The sequence below is a fragment of the Quercus robur genome, chromosome 11, assembly GCF_932294415.1.
Source record: "Quercus robur chromosome 11, dhQueRobu3.1, whole genome shotgun sequence".
Taxonomy (NCBI): Eukaryota; Viridiplantae; Streptophyta; class Magnoliopsida; order Fagales; family Fagaceae; genus Quercus; species Quercus robur.
Window position 1 is genome coordinate 32,156,163 of NC_065544.1, and position 16,886 is coordinate 32,173,048.

Here is a 16,886-nt window from a genome sequence, read left to right on the forward strand (position 1 = left end):
TACACATCAACTATCTATTTTATATTATATTTTATTGAAATACAAATTTTTCTTGATTTTTTAAATACCTAATTCTTCACACACAGTCACCACTATCATTTCTTCCTTTATTCTCATATATGTAAATAAAAAATAAAAAACGAAATACAAATGAATGGTGTCAGACTGCCTATATAAATTTATACGGATAATGTAAAATGAATACAAACAAAAGAATCATATTTTCTATATAAAAAAAATGAATAATAGTTTTTTTTTTTTTAATTTTATTAGGAGAGACTTTAACAGTGAATGTTGAAAACATTTGGATGTGTGAATTGAGCTAAGAATTATAATAAACACCAACAATTGGAAATTTACTTCCAAAATTATCCTCAATTGAATTTTATTTTAAACACAAAGAATAGTAATAATTTATTTAGTTTGACATATATCATATATTTTAATCATAAAGTTTTCCTTTTATTTTAGTCTACGCAATAAAAAATTAAAAAAAAAATCATATCAATCATATTTTAACATGACAAAATTTAATTCATCTTATTATCACAAAAAAAAAAAAAATCAATTCACTTTATTCATAATGAAGTTAAAGAATTTAGTCCTGAAGTTGCCATAAGAACTTCAAAGAATCCTAATATAGATGGTCCCCCCCCCCCCCCCCCCCCGCCCAAAAAAAAATTATATCTTGTTTAAAATTAATGACCATAAAATTAATCCTCAAAAAAATAAAAAAAAAGATTACCTTATAAATTGTACATGTATTTTTCCTTTCAAAAAAAAAAGACAATAGATTATTCCCTCCAGTATTTGAGAATGGTGAAATTATTCAAAAGGTGCGCTTCCTTCAACTTGTTATGTGAAGTTGTGAACTATCTAAGAGCCCGTTTATTTGCTCCTTTTTTTTATAACTGCCTATGTTTTAACTTTTGTTCCATACATAGAGACTAAATAAAAATAAAAATAAAAATAAAATAAATAAAGGAGAGAAAGTAAAAAAAAAAAAATTGGCAGCCAAAGAAATTTTTATTTTTAATCAATTCTAAATCTAGCTTTTGGTTATGAAATTTTATACTTGAATTTATTTAATTTTTTTCAAAGTAATTTTGTATTTCTATTGTGAATTGTAACCTCCATACTCCAAACTAGAATTTATCTTAAAACTCATATTTAAATTTTAATTAAACTAGATAAAATCTTTTCACTGTGTTCTCTTTTAAAAATAACTGAAATTTTTTAAAATTACTTTAATTATGTAATGTATTATAAACCCGGTTTAAAACACTATTATTATTTTTGTGTGTATTCTAATAAGTATTATTGTTTATTCAAAATAATAATAATTTGAAAAATATTTTTTTGTCACTTTTTTGTGTTGTATTTAAAATTTTAAAAATCAATTTATAAGATTTATGTAGTAAAATTTATAATATTACTTAAAATAATTCATACTAAGTTAATGATTAACCATTATAAGCTTCTAACTTGCATAAGCATAAAAATCATTTTTCCGGTCCTTGTAATTTTACCTAATCAAGGTCTTAAAACTTTCATTGCAAGTACAATTCTCATCAATTTATAAAAATTTTGTAATAAAATTTAGAGGTACAATTATATAATAAAATTGATACTAATTCATAGAATCACTTTTTTTTTTTTTTTTTGGGAATTCATATAATCATTTTAATTTGTAAAAATTTTGTAATAAAATTTAAAGGTACAGTTATGTAATAAAATATATATATATAATTTATAGTAATTCATAGTATCATTCAATTATTAATTGAAAAATAAATATAGCTATAAATTTTATTTTACTGCAAATTTACCTCCAACTTCCAAACCTTCCATCTTCCCGCTCGGTCAAGAATGTCCGAGAATCCATTGCAGGCTCTCTTCCAAACCTTTGAGAAAATCTCAAACTCCGTCCAAACCCATCTCTCCAATCTCATAGGCCAACCTCACCACCCATCACCCACTACCATAAACCCTCTCGTGTCTTTATCTTCCCCTTCCAAATCCAAAGTAAACCCATCAAACACTGACTCTGCTGCCTCTCTCCAACCCAAACACATTCTCGACAAGGTACCCATTTGTTTTCGTCTCCTCTACACTAACTTATACGCTTTGTGTTTGAATTTTATTCGAAACTTTGGTGCTTATGGTTTAATTATTTGTTTTTTTTCTGAACCATGGAGTTGAAGCTCAGTAACTGTTTGACGAAAGTCTGAGCTGAATATTTCATTGTGATTTTTGTATCTTATTGCATGTGGGTCTTTATTTTATAATTGTTGTAGCCATTTGTTGTATGAATTGTGAGTGCATTGATATTTACTGGGTTTGCTTAGCCAATGTTATCAATTACTTTAGACTTTTCAGCTGGGGATGTGGTTAGTGGGGAATATATGTATCCATTACATGCTACTATGCCAGTCTGTTGCCAAATGTTGAATTGACCCATTTAAATTGCAGGGAAGAGTTTCTTTTGGACTGATCGTTTCATCATTCTAACAGATCCTAATTGAATGGGTGAGAACATAGGATTTTTCATGGAGGGTTTTAAGTACTTCTGAAGTAACCATGTGTATAGAGGGTGATCCAGTGAGATCCATACTCTCCACTCATCAGTAGTATAGTAGTATGTGAGTTTCTATCCTGTTGGATAAATTTAAAAACGAAATACGGGTCTCTTCTTCGTAAGTTGCATTTCGACTGCATATTTTGTTGAGACTTTGGAATTTGGTTCTGTTGTGTTTGATGTGGATCATTGGACAAGAGAGGAAAAGGCAAATGTTTGACCTGGAGAAGACAAGGGACCGGCTCTTAGGTTATTTTGTTGTTACTTTTTTTGATTGGGCACATTCTTAGGGACTCAAGAAAAGAGATTCCATTCCTATGTGTATTGAGTCTCTATATCTTTGTACATGGTCTTTTGTATCTTTTGTAATTCTTTAGGCTACTTCATGCCTTTTTTGTATGAAGTAGTCTCTTTTTGATAAAATTTTTATTACCTATCAAAAAATATATATTTCTTGGGATTTATATCAACTTATTGAATTATAATTTATGTACCAATTGATTAACAAAAAAAATTTATGTACCAATTTATGTGATAAAACGGCATGATTGATTCAATTCTAAAACCTGTCTTTTTCAGGGAAAATCTGCTTCACCTGTAACTAAAGAAGATCTTGGAAGGGCCACATGGACTTTTCTTCACACCCTTGCTGCTCAGGTGTTCTCATTTCCATTGCTTGATGATTTTGCATCATCCCTTCCCCCTGGTTGGTTATGCACTTATGCTTCTTGAATTAACAACTCTAGAGGATATGTGTTTTTCATTTCTGAAAAAATTATTTATCTTTTGGGTTAATATGACCTGCTGGAAGAAAAATGAGTCTTCTTTTGGGTGAGAGAGACAATAGTCTATGTCAATTTATTACCTTATTTATTCCTCCCCATAGATTTCTAAAAAGCATTTTCCCAAATGCATCTTGCTTTCATTCTGGGGAAACTTTCTCTGAATCTTTCATTCTTTATTGACCAAGATTACAACCCCCCCCCCCCCCCCCCCCCCAAAAAAAAAAAAAAAGAACGAGATTGTTACTCTTTGGGATCACCTCACAGGAAACCTCAACATCCCATGTTTGCCTAAAGATTTGTCTCTAATATACAAAAAGTAAAGCATATGTGGAAGTTCATAATGCTTATTTACACTTTCTCATGCAGCCACAACAACAAAACTGTCTTTCTGTTATTAATAAAGAGCTTTTGATCTTCTCAGTATCCGGATAATCCAACAAGGCAACAGAAGAAGGATGTAAAAGAATTAGTATGTTACTCTGGCCCTCTTTGTGTGATCTGTTCTGATATTTTCATTCATTTGTCAATTGGCTGTTTACATTGATAATTGAAAGCTGCTATAATTTCTCTTCAACCTATGCCACTGTTTAGTTTACTGTTGATTTTCAATTATGTGGTTCATGATGGGAAGAAGCCTGGAAGAAACAATTTGCAGTGATTCTAGGTAATGATGTTTATTAGAACTTAATGGACTTTCTTGAAGGATTTCAGGAAAGTAATGTTCATGCAGAATATTTATTTGAATGATAAAGGTATGCTGACATTCTAAGTGACATTAAACAGTTTGTCAAGTCATAGGTGTGGTTTAAGTTGGATATCAGCTGGTTTAACCTGAATTTCATAGTAGACATGAAAAAGACTGATCTAGGTTTTTCGAAACGCTAGATTAGCCAAATATGACTATGGTTCCAATGGAAGGAAGTATCTGGATAGAACTGTTCTTTGTGTAAAGCTCAATTTTGTTGTCTATAAACCTGGGAAGCATGGGTGAGCCGATTTGGCCAGCACACCTGAGTCCGATTCGCACAGATGCACTGTGCGGCTGTGGACGCGGCTGCACGCATGTCCATGGACGATATATATATATATATTTTTGGATTCGGTCTGAAACAAGACCTGAATTGGTCCGATATGGGTCAAAATTCTTGTTAAAAAAAAAAGTAAAATATTAGATCAAAACACACTGTTTTGCCGGCAGACATTAAAGGAAAAACCCTAAAATCATCTCAATTCTCTTTATTATCTACTATTACTCTTAAATTAGTATATGTTTACCATTGTATGAAAAAAAAATGCTTAACAATATATGGAAAATAAAAATAAAAATATATTTAATAATTAATTAATAAACGTATCCCGTCGCACCGTGTCCTACTTTTTCAAAAATTGCCATGTCGTTGCACCGCACCAGCACCCAAACCCAAATCTGCATCCGTGCTTCCTAGCTATAAACTTATATACACCAAAAGGCAGGGCTGCAGCATGAGCAGCTCTGAGGATATAAAGGGCAATCATTGACTCAACTTAACCCAATATCAGCCTTAGGTGGCTGACCCTGAGGCTAATCACCAATATTTTCTGCTTCTTTTGGTTTAAAAAGAATTCTCCATTTCTTATGGAAATTAATATGCTAAGATTGTTGTCCTTGACAGAGAAAACGTTCAATGCAGTGTGGACATTTTGGTTGTTTCGTCTGTATGCTATCTTTATTAATTCTGGAAAAAATAAAATAAAATAAAATTAATTGATCCTGTACTGGTACATTGTCTTTCCAGAAGAAACATAGATGCCTACAGAAAATTAAGCAATATTTAAGGTCCTCAATAGGAGGCTGTAGATTAAGTGTGGCTTGAGTGAATGTGATTGATGACTGTGAACCGACTTCAGAAGAATTGTTTTACCTTTCATTTTGTTGATAAAGAAAAAAAAAATTCATACACCATATCTAAGAAGCTCATAATGTTACTCATTTTGGATTGAATCCATGTAGTTCAAGTATCTGTTTCTAGTTTGGGTCAATTTAGGTTCCCGTAGGTGGTTGGTTAATTGTAAGTGGGTGAATATGGTAGGTCTCTTACAAAAGAGGAGGATGGCTCCAGTGATTGCCTGCACACCAACAGATACCACAGTGATCATGGTGGCCCCTTGTTGTCACTAGTAAGCACTCTAATGATTAAGTTAGAATAATTGGACTTGGATTGTTGGTTAAAGTGTTTGCGGTGAGATTTCATATCTGTGTGAAATGGGGGATGGGGAATTTATAGTTTTATACATGTAATTCCCACGTTTTCTGGTCAGATGCTCATCTTGTTGTTGTGCACTGAAATGTGTGCCCACGTGGGCTTTTGGAATTCCCGCCTGGGGGACAAGTCACAACCCATTTAATGCTAGGCTGGATGGTTGGGGGTGCAAATAATGCGACCATGACCCTATCTCACTATCCAACCTGCCTTTTGAGGAGCATTTTTGGAGATCGGATTCCCTAATGGAGAGTGAGAGACTGGTTACTGGGTATGGTAATGCCACCTGTATCTGCACTTGGTATATTTATCCCCCTTTATCACTCTTCCATTCTTTCCTACTGTTTTAAATCTTTTGACCCCCCACAGTTCCGTTTATCTTTTATTTTTAAGGGTTATGAACCTAGAGGACTGTGCAGGATGTTTGTGGCATGTTGAAATGTGGTCTACTACTAAGATAATGGATGGGCCCACGAGTTGACATCCTAGTTAGTTAAGATAGTAAGAAGTTATGGCTTTTGGCCAAAATAGTTGGTATGGCTGAGCTGAAGTGAAGATAGTAGATAGACTGAGGTGATCACTATTCTGCATCAGAAAGTTTGGCGCATTAGTAGATACTGCACTGGAATTGTGATTGGCATACTAATGGAACCAGTAATCACATGTCTTTTAAAAATAAAAATAAAAAGTTTTTATTTTGTTATAAAAAAAAAAATTACATGTGTTTGACCCTAATTAGTCTATTGAGAATTCATAACCGACTCCAAAGTTTTGGAACTAAGGCTTAGTTGTTGTTGTTGTTGTAATAGTAGTATAACATATCCATATGTTAAGGTTCCTAAAAGGGTGGCTTTTTTTATGTGGACAACAGCCCATGGTCAGATTCTAACTTTGGATAATTTTATGCTTCATGGTCGCCCTTTGACGAATCATTGTTATTTGTGCTGTAGCAACGCGGAATCTGTGGACCACCTATTACTTTTCTATCCGATAGCTCATTCTTTGTGGATGTATATGCTTCGGTTGTTTGGGATCGGATGGGTCATGCCAGGTTCAGTTGTGGATTTATTATTTTGCTAGTATCATTGGCTTGGGAAGCATAGTTCTGATATTTGGGATTTGGTTCCAGGTCGTTTAATGTGGACTATTTGGACTGAACGGAATCGGCGGTCTTTTGAGGATGAGGGGAAAACTATGGTTTAGTTATTAGAGTATTGCCAGCGGACCCTCTTTGATTGGTCTCGATGTTGGGGTTATTCGAATTGTTCTACCCTTTTGGATTTTCTTTCATCTATTAGAATAGATTAGGGGCTGCTCCTGTCTTTTTGTTTCTTTTTTTCTCTTTTCCTTTGTTCACTACCATGAACTCTTTGTGTTTCTCTTGCTTCTCTTTTATTAATAATTCTCTTCTTACTTATCAAAAGAAAAAGAAAAAACATATCCATATTCTTTTAATTTATTTATGAAGTGTCATAGTTGTATTTGTTGTCCTTGTTGACTATCGTTAGCAACTAACAGGATCACATTTGTCAAGCAGATGACAATATTATCTCGAATGTACCCTTGCAAGGAGTGTGCAGATCACTTTAAAGAAGTTCTGAGGTACATTATTCTCTACGCCCTGCAGCTGTGTAATTTTTCATCTGAGCTATTTTTTTATTGTAATTTTGTGTGTTATACTTTCTGCATATCTGGATTGATAGTTTGTACATAGCAATTCAACTTCTTACCATTTATTTAATGCTTAATTTTTGCAAAAGAAAAAAAAAATGGAACAATAAAAACTGAGCTAAAGATTTTTAGTTAACCCATGGATATTTACTAATACACCCGTTTCAGATTCAATTATTAGCATGTTCATTGTCAACAATCCATCTTTTCTAACTAACTTGCCAATCCTTTCTGCAGCTGGGACTATATAATTTTAAACTGCTATCGCTTGTTAAGAGGAATGACATTATATTAGCAGCTTTTATAGCCTGTGGTCTACACTGTACTTAAGCTTAGACATCTGCTTTAAGCCAACTGAACATGAGTCTAAGGATGTGCTTTGGAGGGTCCATTTGAGTGATGTTCCTGTATGTTCCCCGATTGTATCTTAGGACACAAATGGTAATGCATCATTGCAAAACAACAACTGAGTTGTGAAAGGAGTTCTATATAGAGTAATAACCAAGCAACACATCATTAACCTGTCATTTCTTCAAATCTTAAAGTAATCGTTTGTGTATGCACGTGAATGCTTGTAGATATGTAAATGCTATGCACATCATAATGATCTATGTAACATAGAATGTCATTCATACTTGTGATGCTTTGGGTCAAATCAATGTCCTCAGGGGTGATCTCCATGACTACACCCTTTCAGTTTTTGCCATATCCAAGCTTTGTGGAAGTTTTGACCATTACTCCATTTTATGGAGTTAAAAAAAAGGGTAAATAGTAAATACAGAAGGGGGGGGGGGGGGGGGGGGAGGTGTGATAGGCAAGTTTCCCATTCCTATTTGGATCAAAGATTTTGGAATCCCTTGGGGACTAGTTGGAGTGAAATTAAGCCATTTCAATGCCAATGATCTCTAGCTGAAATGGCACCTCCTCCCCTTGTAAGAGCAATAGGAGAGTGAGGTCATGGGTTCAAGACCCACCAAGTAAGTGTGTAGTTTTTGACATCTTGTCTGCTGCATGCTGCTAAAAAAAATAACAAATCTCTCCTTTTATAATGGAACTTGGGAGGTCGTTTCACATTTGCTCATCATTTTTTTTTTATAAAGTTATGCTTATGCACTTATGCTCCATTCTAATAAACTATATGCTTATGCACGTACGCTCCATTTATATAATTACTAACTTGTGGGTGCATCTTTGGTACATATATGACAGAGCAAATCCTGTACAGGCTGGATCTCATGCTGAATTTTCCCAATGGCTATGTCATGTGCATAATGTTGTCAACAGAAGGTAATTGTTCAATTATTTAGTCAAATTCAAATTCCCTACTCCATTATTTATGACCAAATTGCTCATAGTTTTGACACTGGCTTGTCAGTGGGCCGCCTTGATTGATTGTATTCCTTTGCTGGGGATGTAGGTAGGTTTGAAACAATACCATAGATCATATATAGTTATGTTGGGAGTGGAAGTCCAGTTTGGATGTAGGAATTTGAATGAAACCATTTGCATCTTCTGTAGTATATAACAGATATGTTCGTCAACTTGAATGTGTTTTCATAAAATTTGGGAGTCATCATAATGATGAAATAGAATCCATGGGAAATTGCTAGAAATGCCATTGTTTCAGATTCTCTTAGGGTGATTGCCCCCTTTGTAGTGCTATATATGTACATATTAACAACAAATAGGACCCCTTCTCATTTTACATACAACCAAACTAGTACATTGCTAGATGAACAATCATATATTCCAAGTTGCCTAGCATGCAACAGATCATGCTAGTTTCTGAGAAGACACATGTTAGTATCTGAAATATCACTGCAGAACTTGCTGACTGTATGAACATTTCACCGGCCCTTGTCATCTGAAATGTAGATGCAATTTGACATTAGAAGCCTTGGAAACCAGAAAATTTAATTACATTGAATACCTTCTTAATCTTGTTTATTTTGGCTCCCTAGTAGAAATGTTTCTTCTTAAACTTGTTAGAGCTAATATAAGGGTGATTACTACAGCCTTGGCAAACTGGTATTCCCATGCGAACGAGTTGATGCAAGGTGGGGTAAGCTGGAGTGTGAGCAGCGTGCATGTGATCTACTGGGCAGTACAACAGAATTTGGGGAAGAAAAACATTAAAGTGTGTTGGTATTAAAAGCATTAGAATACAACTTTTCTTTTTTAAGAACTTGCAAATAATATTATTATTTTTTATTGTCAATGACACTATTCTAAATTAGCCAAACAGAATAAAAAAGATACTATCTAGATGTTTAATTTATTTGTAGTTATAGGATATTATGTTATTAAATGATTTAGTTCTCAGGGAAACAACACCAATTGATATTCTGGATCTTCATTCTTTGATGCACCAGTTGGTTGAAGCATATAAATTATGCATCAACAACAACAAAGTGTTAATCCCCAAACTTTTGGGGTCAATTATGGGTCTTCAATAGACTAATAAGATAGTTTTAACTGACCAATAGGGAAGCATGTAAATAATGCTCAAATGCAAGGACATAGCAAAGTCTCCTGTGTCTATGTCGGACACAGAATATGTCGCGGACACAATTGCATGTCTATGGCGTGTGAAGATGAAAAAGTATGTATATATGTATGTATTATTTTGGAAATGGCAGAGACACAGTTGTGACATGATCTCTCTGTCTCTCTTTCTCGATTGTCCAACAACTTATATGTTTTCATTAGTGTTTAGATCAACCTCTAGTCACTCCGTTGGCACTGTTTCGTCGATTGGTGCTTTTAGCTTGATATTCCGTTTACAATTAATGCCTCTAGTGGAGTTGGAACATACAAACACACCATCTCTTACATTTTATCATCTGTTATCTATTTGAATTTGAAAAGGAAGAAGCCTATACAGTGGATTTACTGTTATGAAAGGGGACATGAAATAAGTAGATTTGGTAGTTCATACTTCCTAGCAATGTGAATGAATAAGAGAAAAATAAAGATGTAATTTGAAAAGATGATATGCAAGATAAACTGATTAAGAGTAGATAAGAAATATGAACAATTGAGAGTTTAGGAGTAACTATAATTAGATTGTTGAGAGTAGCAACATGTACTAAATTTAAGAGATGTTGAAATATTAATTTAGTAGTGGGAGTGAGTCATAATTTTTGGCAGATTTCAGTCGCTCCTTTAACATATGTAACTTCATTTTTTTTAAATTGATAATGTGGTGGTTTGGCGCAAGACAACCCAAAACAATGCGAAGGGAAAATAAATGATAAACCTATGAGTCAGCATCAAGTGAAAGAAACCACTTGGAGTTAGTAGGGTTGGCTGGACTCGATATCAAACCATAAGACCAAATTTTTTTATTTTTTTTCAATCCCAAATCTATTTTACAAAACTGAAAGCATTCTTAAATAGAGAATAACAAGTACATAAGAAAAACTTAATTATTAAATGGTCGGGCTTGGCAAGTCTTTAAGTCCAATTATTACTTAGCCATCTTGGGTACGTTTGGTACATTGTAATGATTATTATATGGGAATAAGAATAAGTATTACAAGGAATATATTAAGTTGGAATGTAATAAGTATTACTATTCATTAGTTTGGTGACCATTTAGGAATAAAAACTTGAATATGCATCCACAATTTAGTAAAGTATAAAAAGAATGTGTAATTAAATCATTTTTGAGTCAAATTTCCTAAAATAAACTTATTTTAGGGTGTTCAAAATAGAGCTAATAATTAACAATAAGGAAAATTTATTTTCTTTCCTTTTGAAGATATGGCAACTAATAGCTTTTTAGGAAATTAGTTATTACATAAGGTGAAAGAATAGATATTCGGTACTTTTGATAAGGAATAGTTATTTCTCATTTTGAAGAATAGCTATTCATAAGGAATAACTATTCATTGTAATAAAAATATAACCAAACAACTGAATAGTTATGCCATAGGAATATCTATTATATTACAGTGTTTATTACAGTCTACCAAACGTGCCCCTTCTTTTTTGTGTCTACAATCATAAGTATGTATTACCCAAAGCCAACGTCTTGTGTCCGCAGTACTCGGATACATAATTAAAAAACTTGACTAAAGACAAGCCTTGAAGTCAAATTCAAAATTACAAGGTCAATAGTAACTAAAAGCAATTAAATTTCAGAGCAAAACCCTAAAATACATGGAAGCATATTTGGATCCTTGAAAACGATGTTATAAGGGAGGTCATTTAGGAAGACATCAATTTTTCAACACAAATCAATCCAATATAAGATAATATCATTGTCACATGTTAAAGATTTTAGATGAATTGATCTTCTAGTACTTTAGCCTCCTTCTGATTGCCCATAATTATGATTTTGAATCTTGAATCTTAACAAATGGGCAAAGGACTTGATCTCTACCTTGATCATATGAGTTTGCGATCGAAATTTGAGACAACTAAGAAACCATGATCTTTAGAAGGTATTTCTTTCTGTGATGACAATCTTTGGCCTTACTATTTGTCTTTTCCACAAATCAACATATTTTTTTATGGATAAAATTTAGGTATAGTATTTTAAATACAATACATTTAGGTTCTCAAATTGAATTTAAATACTTGATTGTTTTGAATTTATTTATTTTTGTGGAAAAAATAAAACTATTTATGTTTTAATAGTCAATGCAACCATGTGTTTGAATTTAATTGGGAAATCTAATGTTTAGTACATAAGGCAATGTGCTTAAATTTTACATTAAAAAAAAAAAAAAAATCTACATGTGTTACAAAGAAATGTAACAAATTATCTAAGTATAAAAGTTAACCCTCATATTCTATCCTTTATTATCCAATGAAACAAGCAAAATTTTTAATTTTCTACCTTTACTTTTTAAATAAGCCTTTTGATTTAAAAAAAAAAAAAAAAAAACTGTTTTAGTGAGTTTTTCTTATAAATAAATAGAAAAAAAATTTAAACTTTGGTTACCCTCTTTTATATTTGTTAGTATAAATGAGATTGTAGTAGAGTAGAGTATAGTATAAACTACAGTCTAGACAATGTGAGGTAGTTATTTCCTCCTATTAAATTCTTTTAGGGTAAAATACAATAACACCTCTAAGGTTCGAGCTAATACCAGCAAAATTTAAGTCTTTTCAAAACTGACCAACTTGGTCCCTAAATTGTTACTTATTTTCTCCTCTTTCTCACAATGATTAGGGAACAAGTTAGTCAGTTTTGAAAAGCCTTGGATCTAGCTGGCAATATCCAAAACCTCAGGGTTGTGAACTTTATTTTACCCATCCTTTTATTGGGAGTTAAGATTGATATTTAAGTGTCTGTTTATGAATAGTTTATCTAATTTTTTACTGAAAGTATTGTAGATAAAAGGTAAAAATAAAATAAAATAAGTAGGAAGGCGTCCCTTAGGATGTGACTTGATGAAGATATCTGCAAGTTGATCTTTAGAGGAGACTAAGAAGAGCTTGAGAGCACCTTGGACAAGATGATAACGGTTAAAATGACAATCGATCTCGATGTGTTTAGTTTGTTCATGGAAGACATCATTGTGAGCAATATGAATGGCATTTTGGTTGTCACAATAAAGAGAAGTAGCAAAGGATGTGGACACACCTAAGTCTTTGAAAAGCCATCGTAGCTAAAAGAGCTTAGATGTGGTATCAACAAGGGCACAATATTCTACTTCAGTACTGGAGCGGGCCATATGAGTTTGTTTTTTGCTTCGCCAAGAAATCAAAGAAGAACCAAGAAGATAGCAATAACCAGTGGTGGACCTACAATCAGTAAGATCTTCTACCCAATCAGCATCAAAAAATGCACGGAGAACAAAAGGAGACTGAGTAGAATAGAAAAGACCATGGAAGAGAGTGCACTTTAGGTATCGAAGAATGCGCAAAACAGTAGCATAGTGAGTTGATCGTGGAGTAGACAGATACTGGCTCACCTGGTGAACAACATAGGAAATGTCTAGATGAGTGACAGTAAGATAAACTAGGTTGCCAACCAAGCGTCCGTAAAGAGAGAAAATAGACAATGGTTTCCCTCTTGAGAGAGTTAGATGTGCATTAAACTCAACTGGAGTGTCAACAGTCTTGCTATCAGTAAGTCCAGCTCAAGACAAGAGTTCAAAGGCATACTTGACTTGAGTAATATAAAGTCCATCTGTAGAATGAGTGATTTCAAGACCTAAGAAGTAGCTGAGATGTCCAAGATCTTTCATCTCAAATTGTTGACTAAGAAAATCCTTGAGTTCTTGAATGCCACTGAGGTCATCACCAGTTATGATCATATCATCCACATACTGGAGAAGTAAAATAGTGCCTTTATTAGTGCGACGAAGAAATAAGGCAAATTCATAATGACTAGCCATGTAACCCAAGCGAGAGATGGTAGAGCTGAATTTGGCAATCCAAGCTCGTGGAGCTTGTTTAAGGCGATAAAGTACATGTCGAAGGTGACAAACCTTATTTGATTCAACAGAGAGACCAGGAGTAGGTTGCATATAAATTTCTTCATTTAAATCCCCATTAAGGAATGCATTTTTGACATCCATTTGAAAAAGGTCCTATTTACTGGTAACAGCAACAGCTAAGAGGGCACGAACAGATGAGATACGAGCAACCAAAGCAAAGGTCTCTTCATAATCAATCCCATACACCTGTGTAAAACCTTTTGCAATAAGACGAGTTTTGTAGTGCTCAATGGACCCATCAAAGCGAGTCTTAATCTTGTAGATCCACTTATAACCAACCCCAAATTTCCTAGGAAGAGAGTCACCAAATCCCAAGTATGGTTTTTAGATAATGCATCAAGTTCTTCTTTCATTGCAATCTGCCATAAAGGGTTAATAGAAGCCTCATGATAGGTGTGAGACTCGTGCAATGTAGTAAGGGTAATGTAACAATGATAGTCAAGTAAATGTGCAGGAATGGATCTTACTCGAGTTGAGTGATGAGGTGGAATGTCTTATGCAAGATCTTCAGGCGAAGCAGGAGCAAGGGACCTAAGCTTAGGGTTGGGTAGCTCGTCTTTGACCTGTTCATCTTCCACATGTTTATTAAAGGATGAACTAGGAAAGGGATCAAAGATATCTGGTGGTTGGACAAAGAAGTCTACAAGAGAATCAGGAGCAGCTATAGAAGAAATATGTGCCTCATCTGGAAAAAGATCTAAGATAGAGGAGAGAGATAAGGAGGCATGGAAGTGAGAGAGCTCGATAAAGGAGCGATGTTCCCAAAAGACAACATTGCAGGAGATACGAAGATGATGAGAGATAGGATCATAACACTGATACCCCTTTTGAGTTTCACCATAGCCAAGAAAACAACAAAGCCTTGACCAAGGCTTAAGTTTGTTATACTCATGTGGCTAAAGAAGAACAAAACAAGCAGAACTGAAGGAGCAAAGGTGGTAAGGTGACCCAAAAAGGCACTCATATGGAGTTTGATTTTGGATAACAAGACTTGGAATGCGATTAATAGCATGAACAACATGAAGAGCAGCTTCGTCCCAAAAAGGAGCAGGAACTTTGGCAGAGAGAAGGAGAGTACAAACAGTGTCAAGAATATGATGAAATTTTCGTTTGGCTCTACCATTTTGCTAAGAGGTACCTGGACAAGTTAGTTGATGAACAGTGCCATAGGAATGAAAAACAGTTTGGAAAGCATATTGAGTGTATTCAAGAGCATTATCAAATCAAAAAATTTTGATGAGTTTGGAAAACTGAGTTTCAACAATTTTTGCAAAATTAGAATATACTTGTAATAATTCAGAACGATGTTTCATTTTGAAAATCTAGCTATAGCGAGAGTAATCATCAACAAAGACAACAAAATATTGAGACCCACCAATACTAGAGACAAAGGAAGGCCCCCAAACATCAGAATTGAATGCTCGAAAATGTGTTAAAAACACAAGAGCTTATTTAGACCCCCAATTAAAAAAAATACGGCTAGATTGCTTTAAATCTAACTTATCTAAAAGAGTAGAGAAGAAGAATGCAAACACAAGATAACACGCCGATGTGTTATTGAAGAGGAAACTGAAGTACTTCACGAAAAACCTCTCCACCGCCCTCCAAGCAGAAGTCGATCCACTAGATAATTAGTTGGGATACATGGGTTAGTAAGAGACCCTCCAAGCCTAATTTACCCGATGCACCCGAGCCCTCCAAGCTCCTACTCTAACAAGGCTTCTCGAAACTGTGTCTTGTCTAGCTCTCCGGATCCCGCAATACGCCCGATTGCATCAGCCAAAGCCTGGCTTCTTCCAATGCTTCCCAACAACACTAAAACCTCACTAAACATTCTGAAAGACTGTGGTAAATGTTTGGGTACAAATCTCCTATCAAGGTATGACAATGGGAGAGGGAAGGAAAAAAGGCTACAATGATTTCTCACTAAGGATGTGTAGCTCTCTCTCTCAAAAAGATGAGTGTGTGTTGTAGAAAACTGAGGGTTTTTTTTTTTTTTTTTTTCTCTGAATGGCCTCCTTTACATTTGTGGGTAATGAAAGTATATATAGTATGGGTAAAAGGTAAGAAAATCACACTTAAAAATCCTCCAAGCAAAGAGTCTCGCGGGTATCTCACAGGAAGGCCTTACCTGCGAAATACTCGCGAAATTGACAGTCTAGCACGACTCTTCAGCTTCCAGTCATGTGCTTCTCATATGCCCTTTTCGCGGGAACACTTCTTGCGAACTTCTCGCAAGCTAGTTGCGAAATGCACTGATCTTCATTTAAGCTAGAGTCTTCACCAACTTAATACTAAATCCAATACAATAAAATCCCACAAAATACAAGAAATACAATTAAAGCAATTACAACAATTTTTGTAATGGAATAAAGCCAACATAAAACATAGTTGTAAATCACAACCTTACAATCTTCCTCTTTGGCTATTTCATGACAAAACACCCTATAATAGACTTTAGATTTAAACGTGAGTTTAGGAACAATGGAAAAACTCACTCACACCTAAATCTAAAAGCTGTGAAGCACTTGAAACATATATACCTATAACCTGAAACACTTACACAAAACACATTAGATCCTCAAGGTAAATCAGGTGATAAAAGGACAAGTATAATGTAACAAGTAAATTGCGATCAAGTAAACATTATATGAAACATGTGAGCAACTTGATTATACACCAAAACAGTCATATGTAAATGACTACAATGATCATATAGCAAAGCAAATGATCATTCGAATATGCAATTAATAAAGCACAATAGCATAAAGATGTATGCATGTCCAACACATAAACACAATGCGATGAGAACAACAAAGCATAGATACTAAAAGTAACTCAAAGCACCATAAAATAACAAGAAAACAAGCATAACGTAAAGCAAACAAAACAAGGTTTTCTCATAAAAAGAATGCCTTCTTCCCCTTGGTATATGCATCTCTCCTATGGTTTTCTCCTCCTACGAATGTGCACATGAGTCATATAGAAATGACAATACACTTTGGTATACTCTCCCCCTTTTTGTCACGAATAAACAAATGAATCAAGAGGAAAAAAGGAAAGAAAAGAAGATATGAACAAGGGTAAAAATGCATGAGAGGTGTAGGACAAATAAGAAAATGAAGCTCAGACAAAAGATAAAACATCTTAAAGACAC

At 34.1% G+C, this 16,886-nt stretch overlaps 1 protein-coding gene across 1 annotated transcript; it reads left to right on the plus strand.

Moving 5' to 3' along the window:
- The first annotated feature begins 1,806 nt into the window (after window positions 1-1,806).
- LOC126706663 (FAD-linked sulfhydryl oxidase ERV1) lies at window positions 1,807-9,541 on the plus strand. The gene is made up of 6 exons (XM_050406198.1): window positions 1,807-2,085; window positions 3,158-3,235; window positions 3,785-3,832; window positions 7,141-7,205; window positions 8,484-8,561; window positions 9,290-9,541. The coding sequence occupies exons 1-6, from the start codon at window positions 1,870-1,872 to the stop codon at window positions 9,408-9,410; spliced, it is 606 nt and encodes a 201-aa protein (XP_050262155.1). The 5' UTR covers window positions 1,807-1,869; the 3' UTR covers window positions 9,411-9,541.
- The last annotated feature ends 7,345 nt before the right edge of the window (window positions 9,542-16,886 follow it).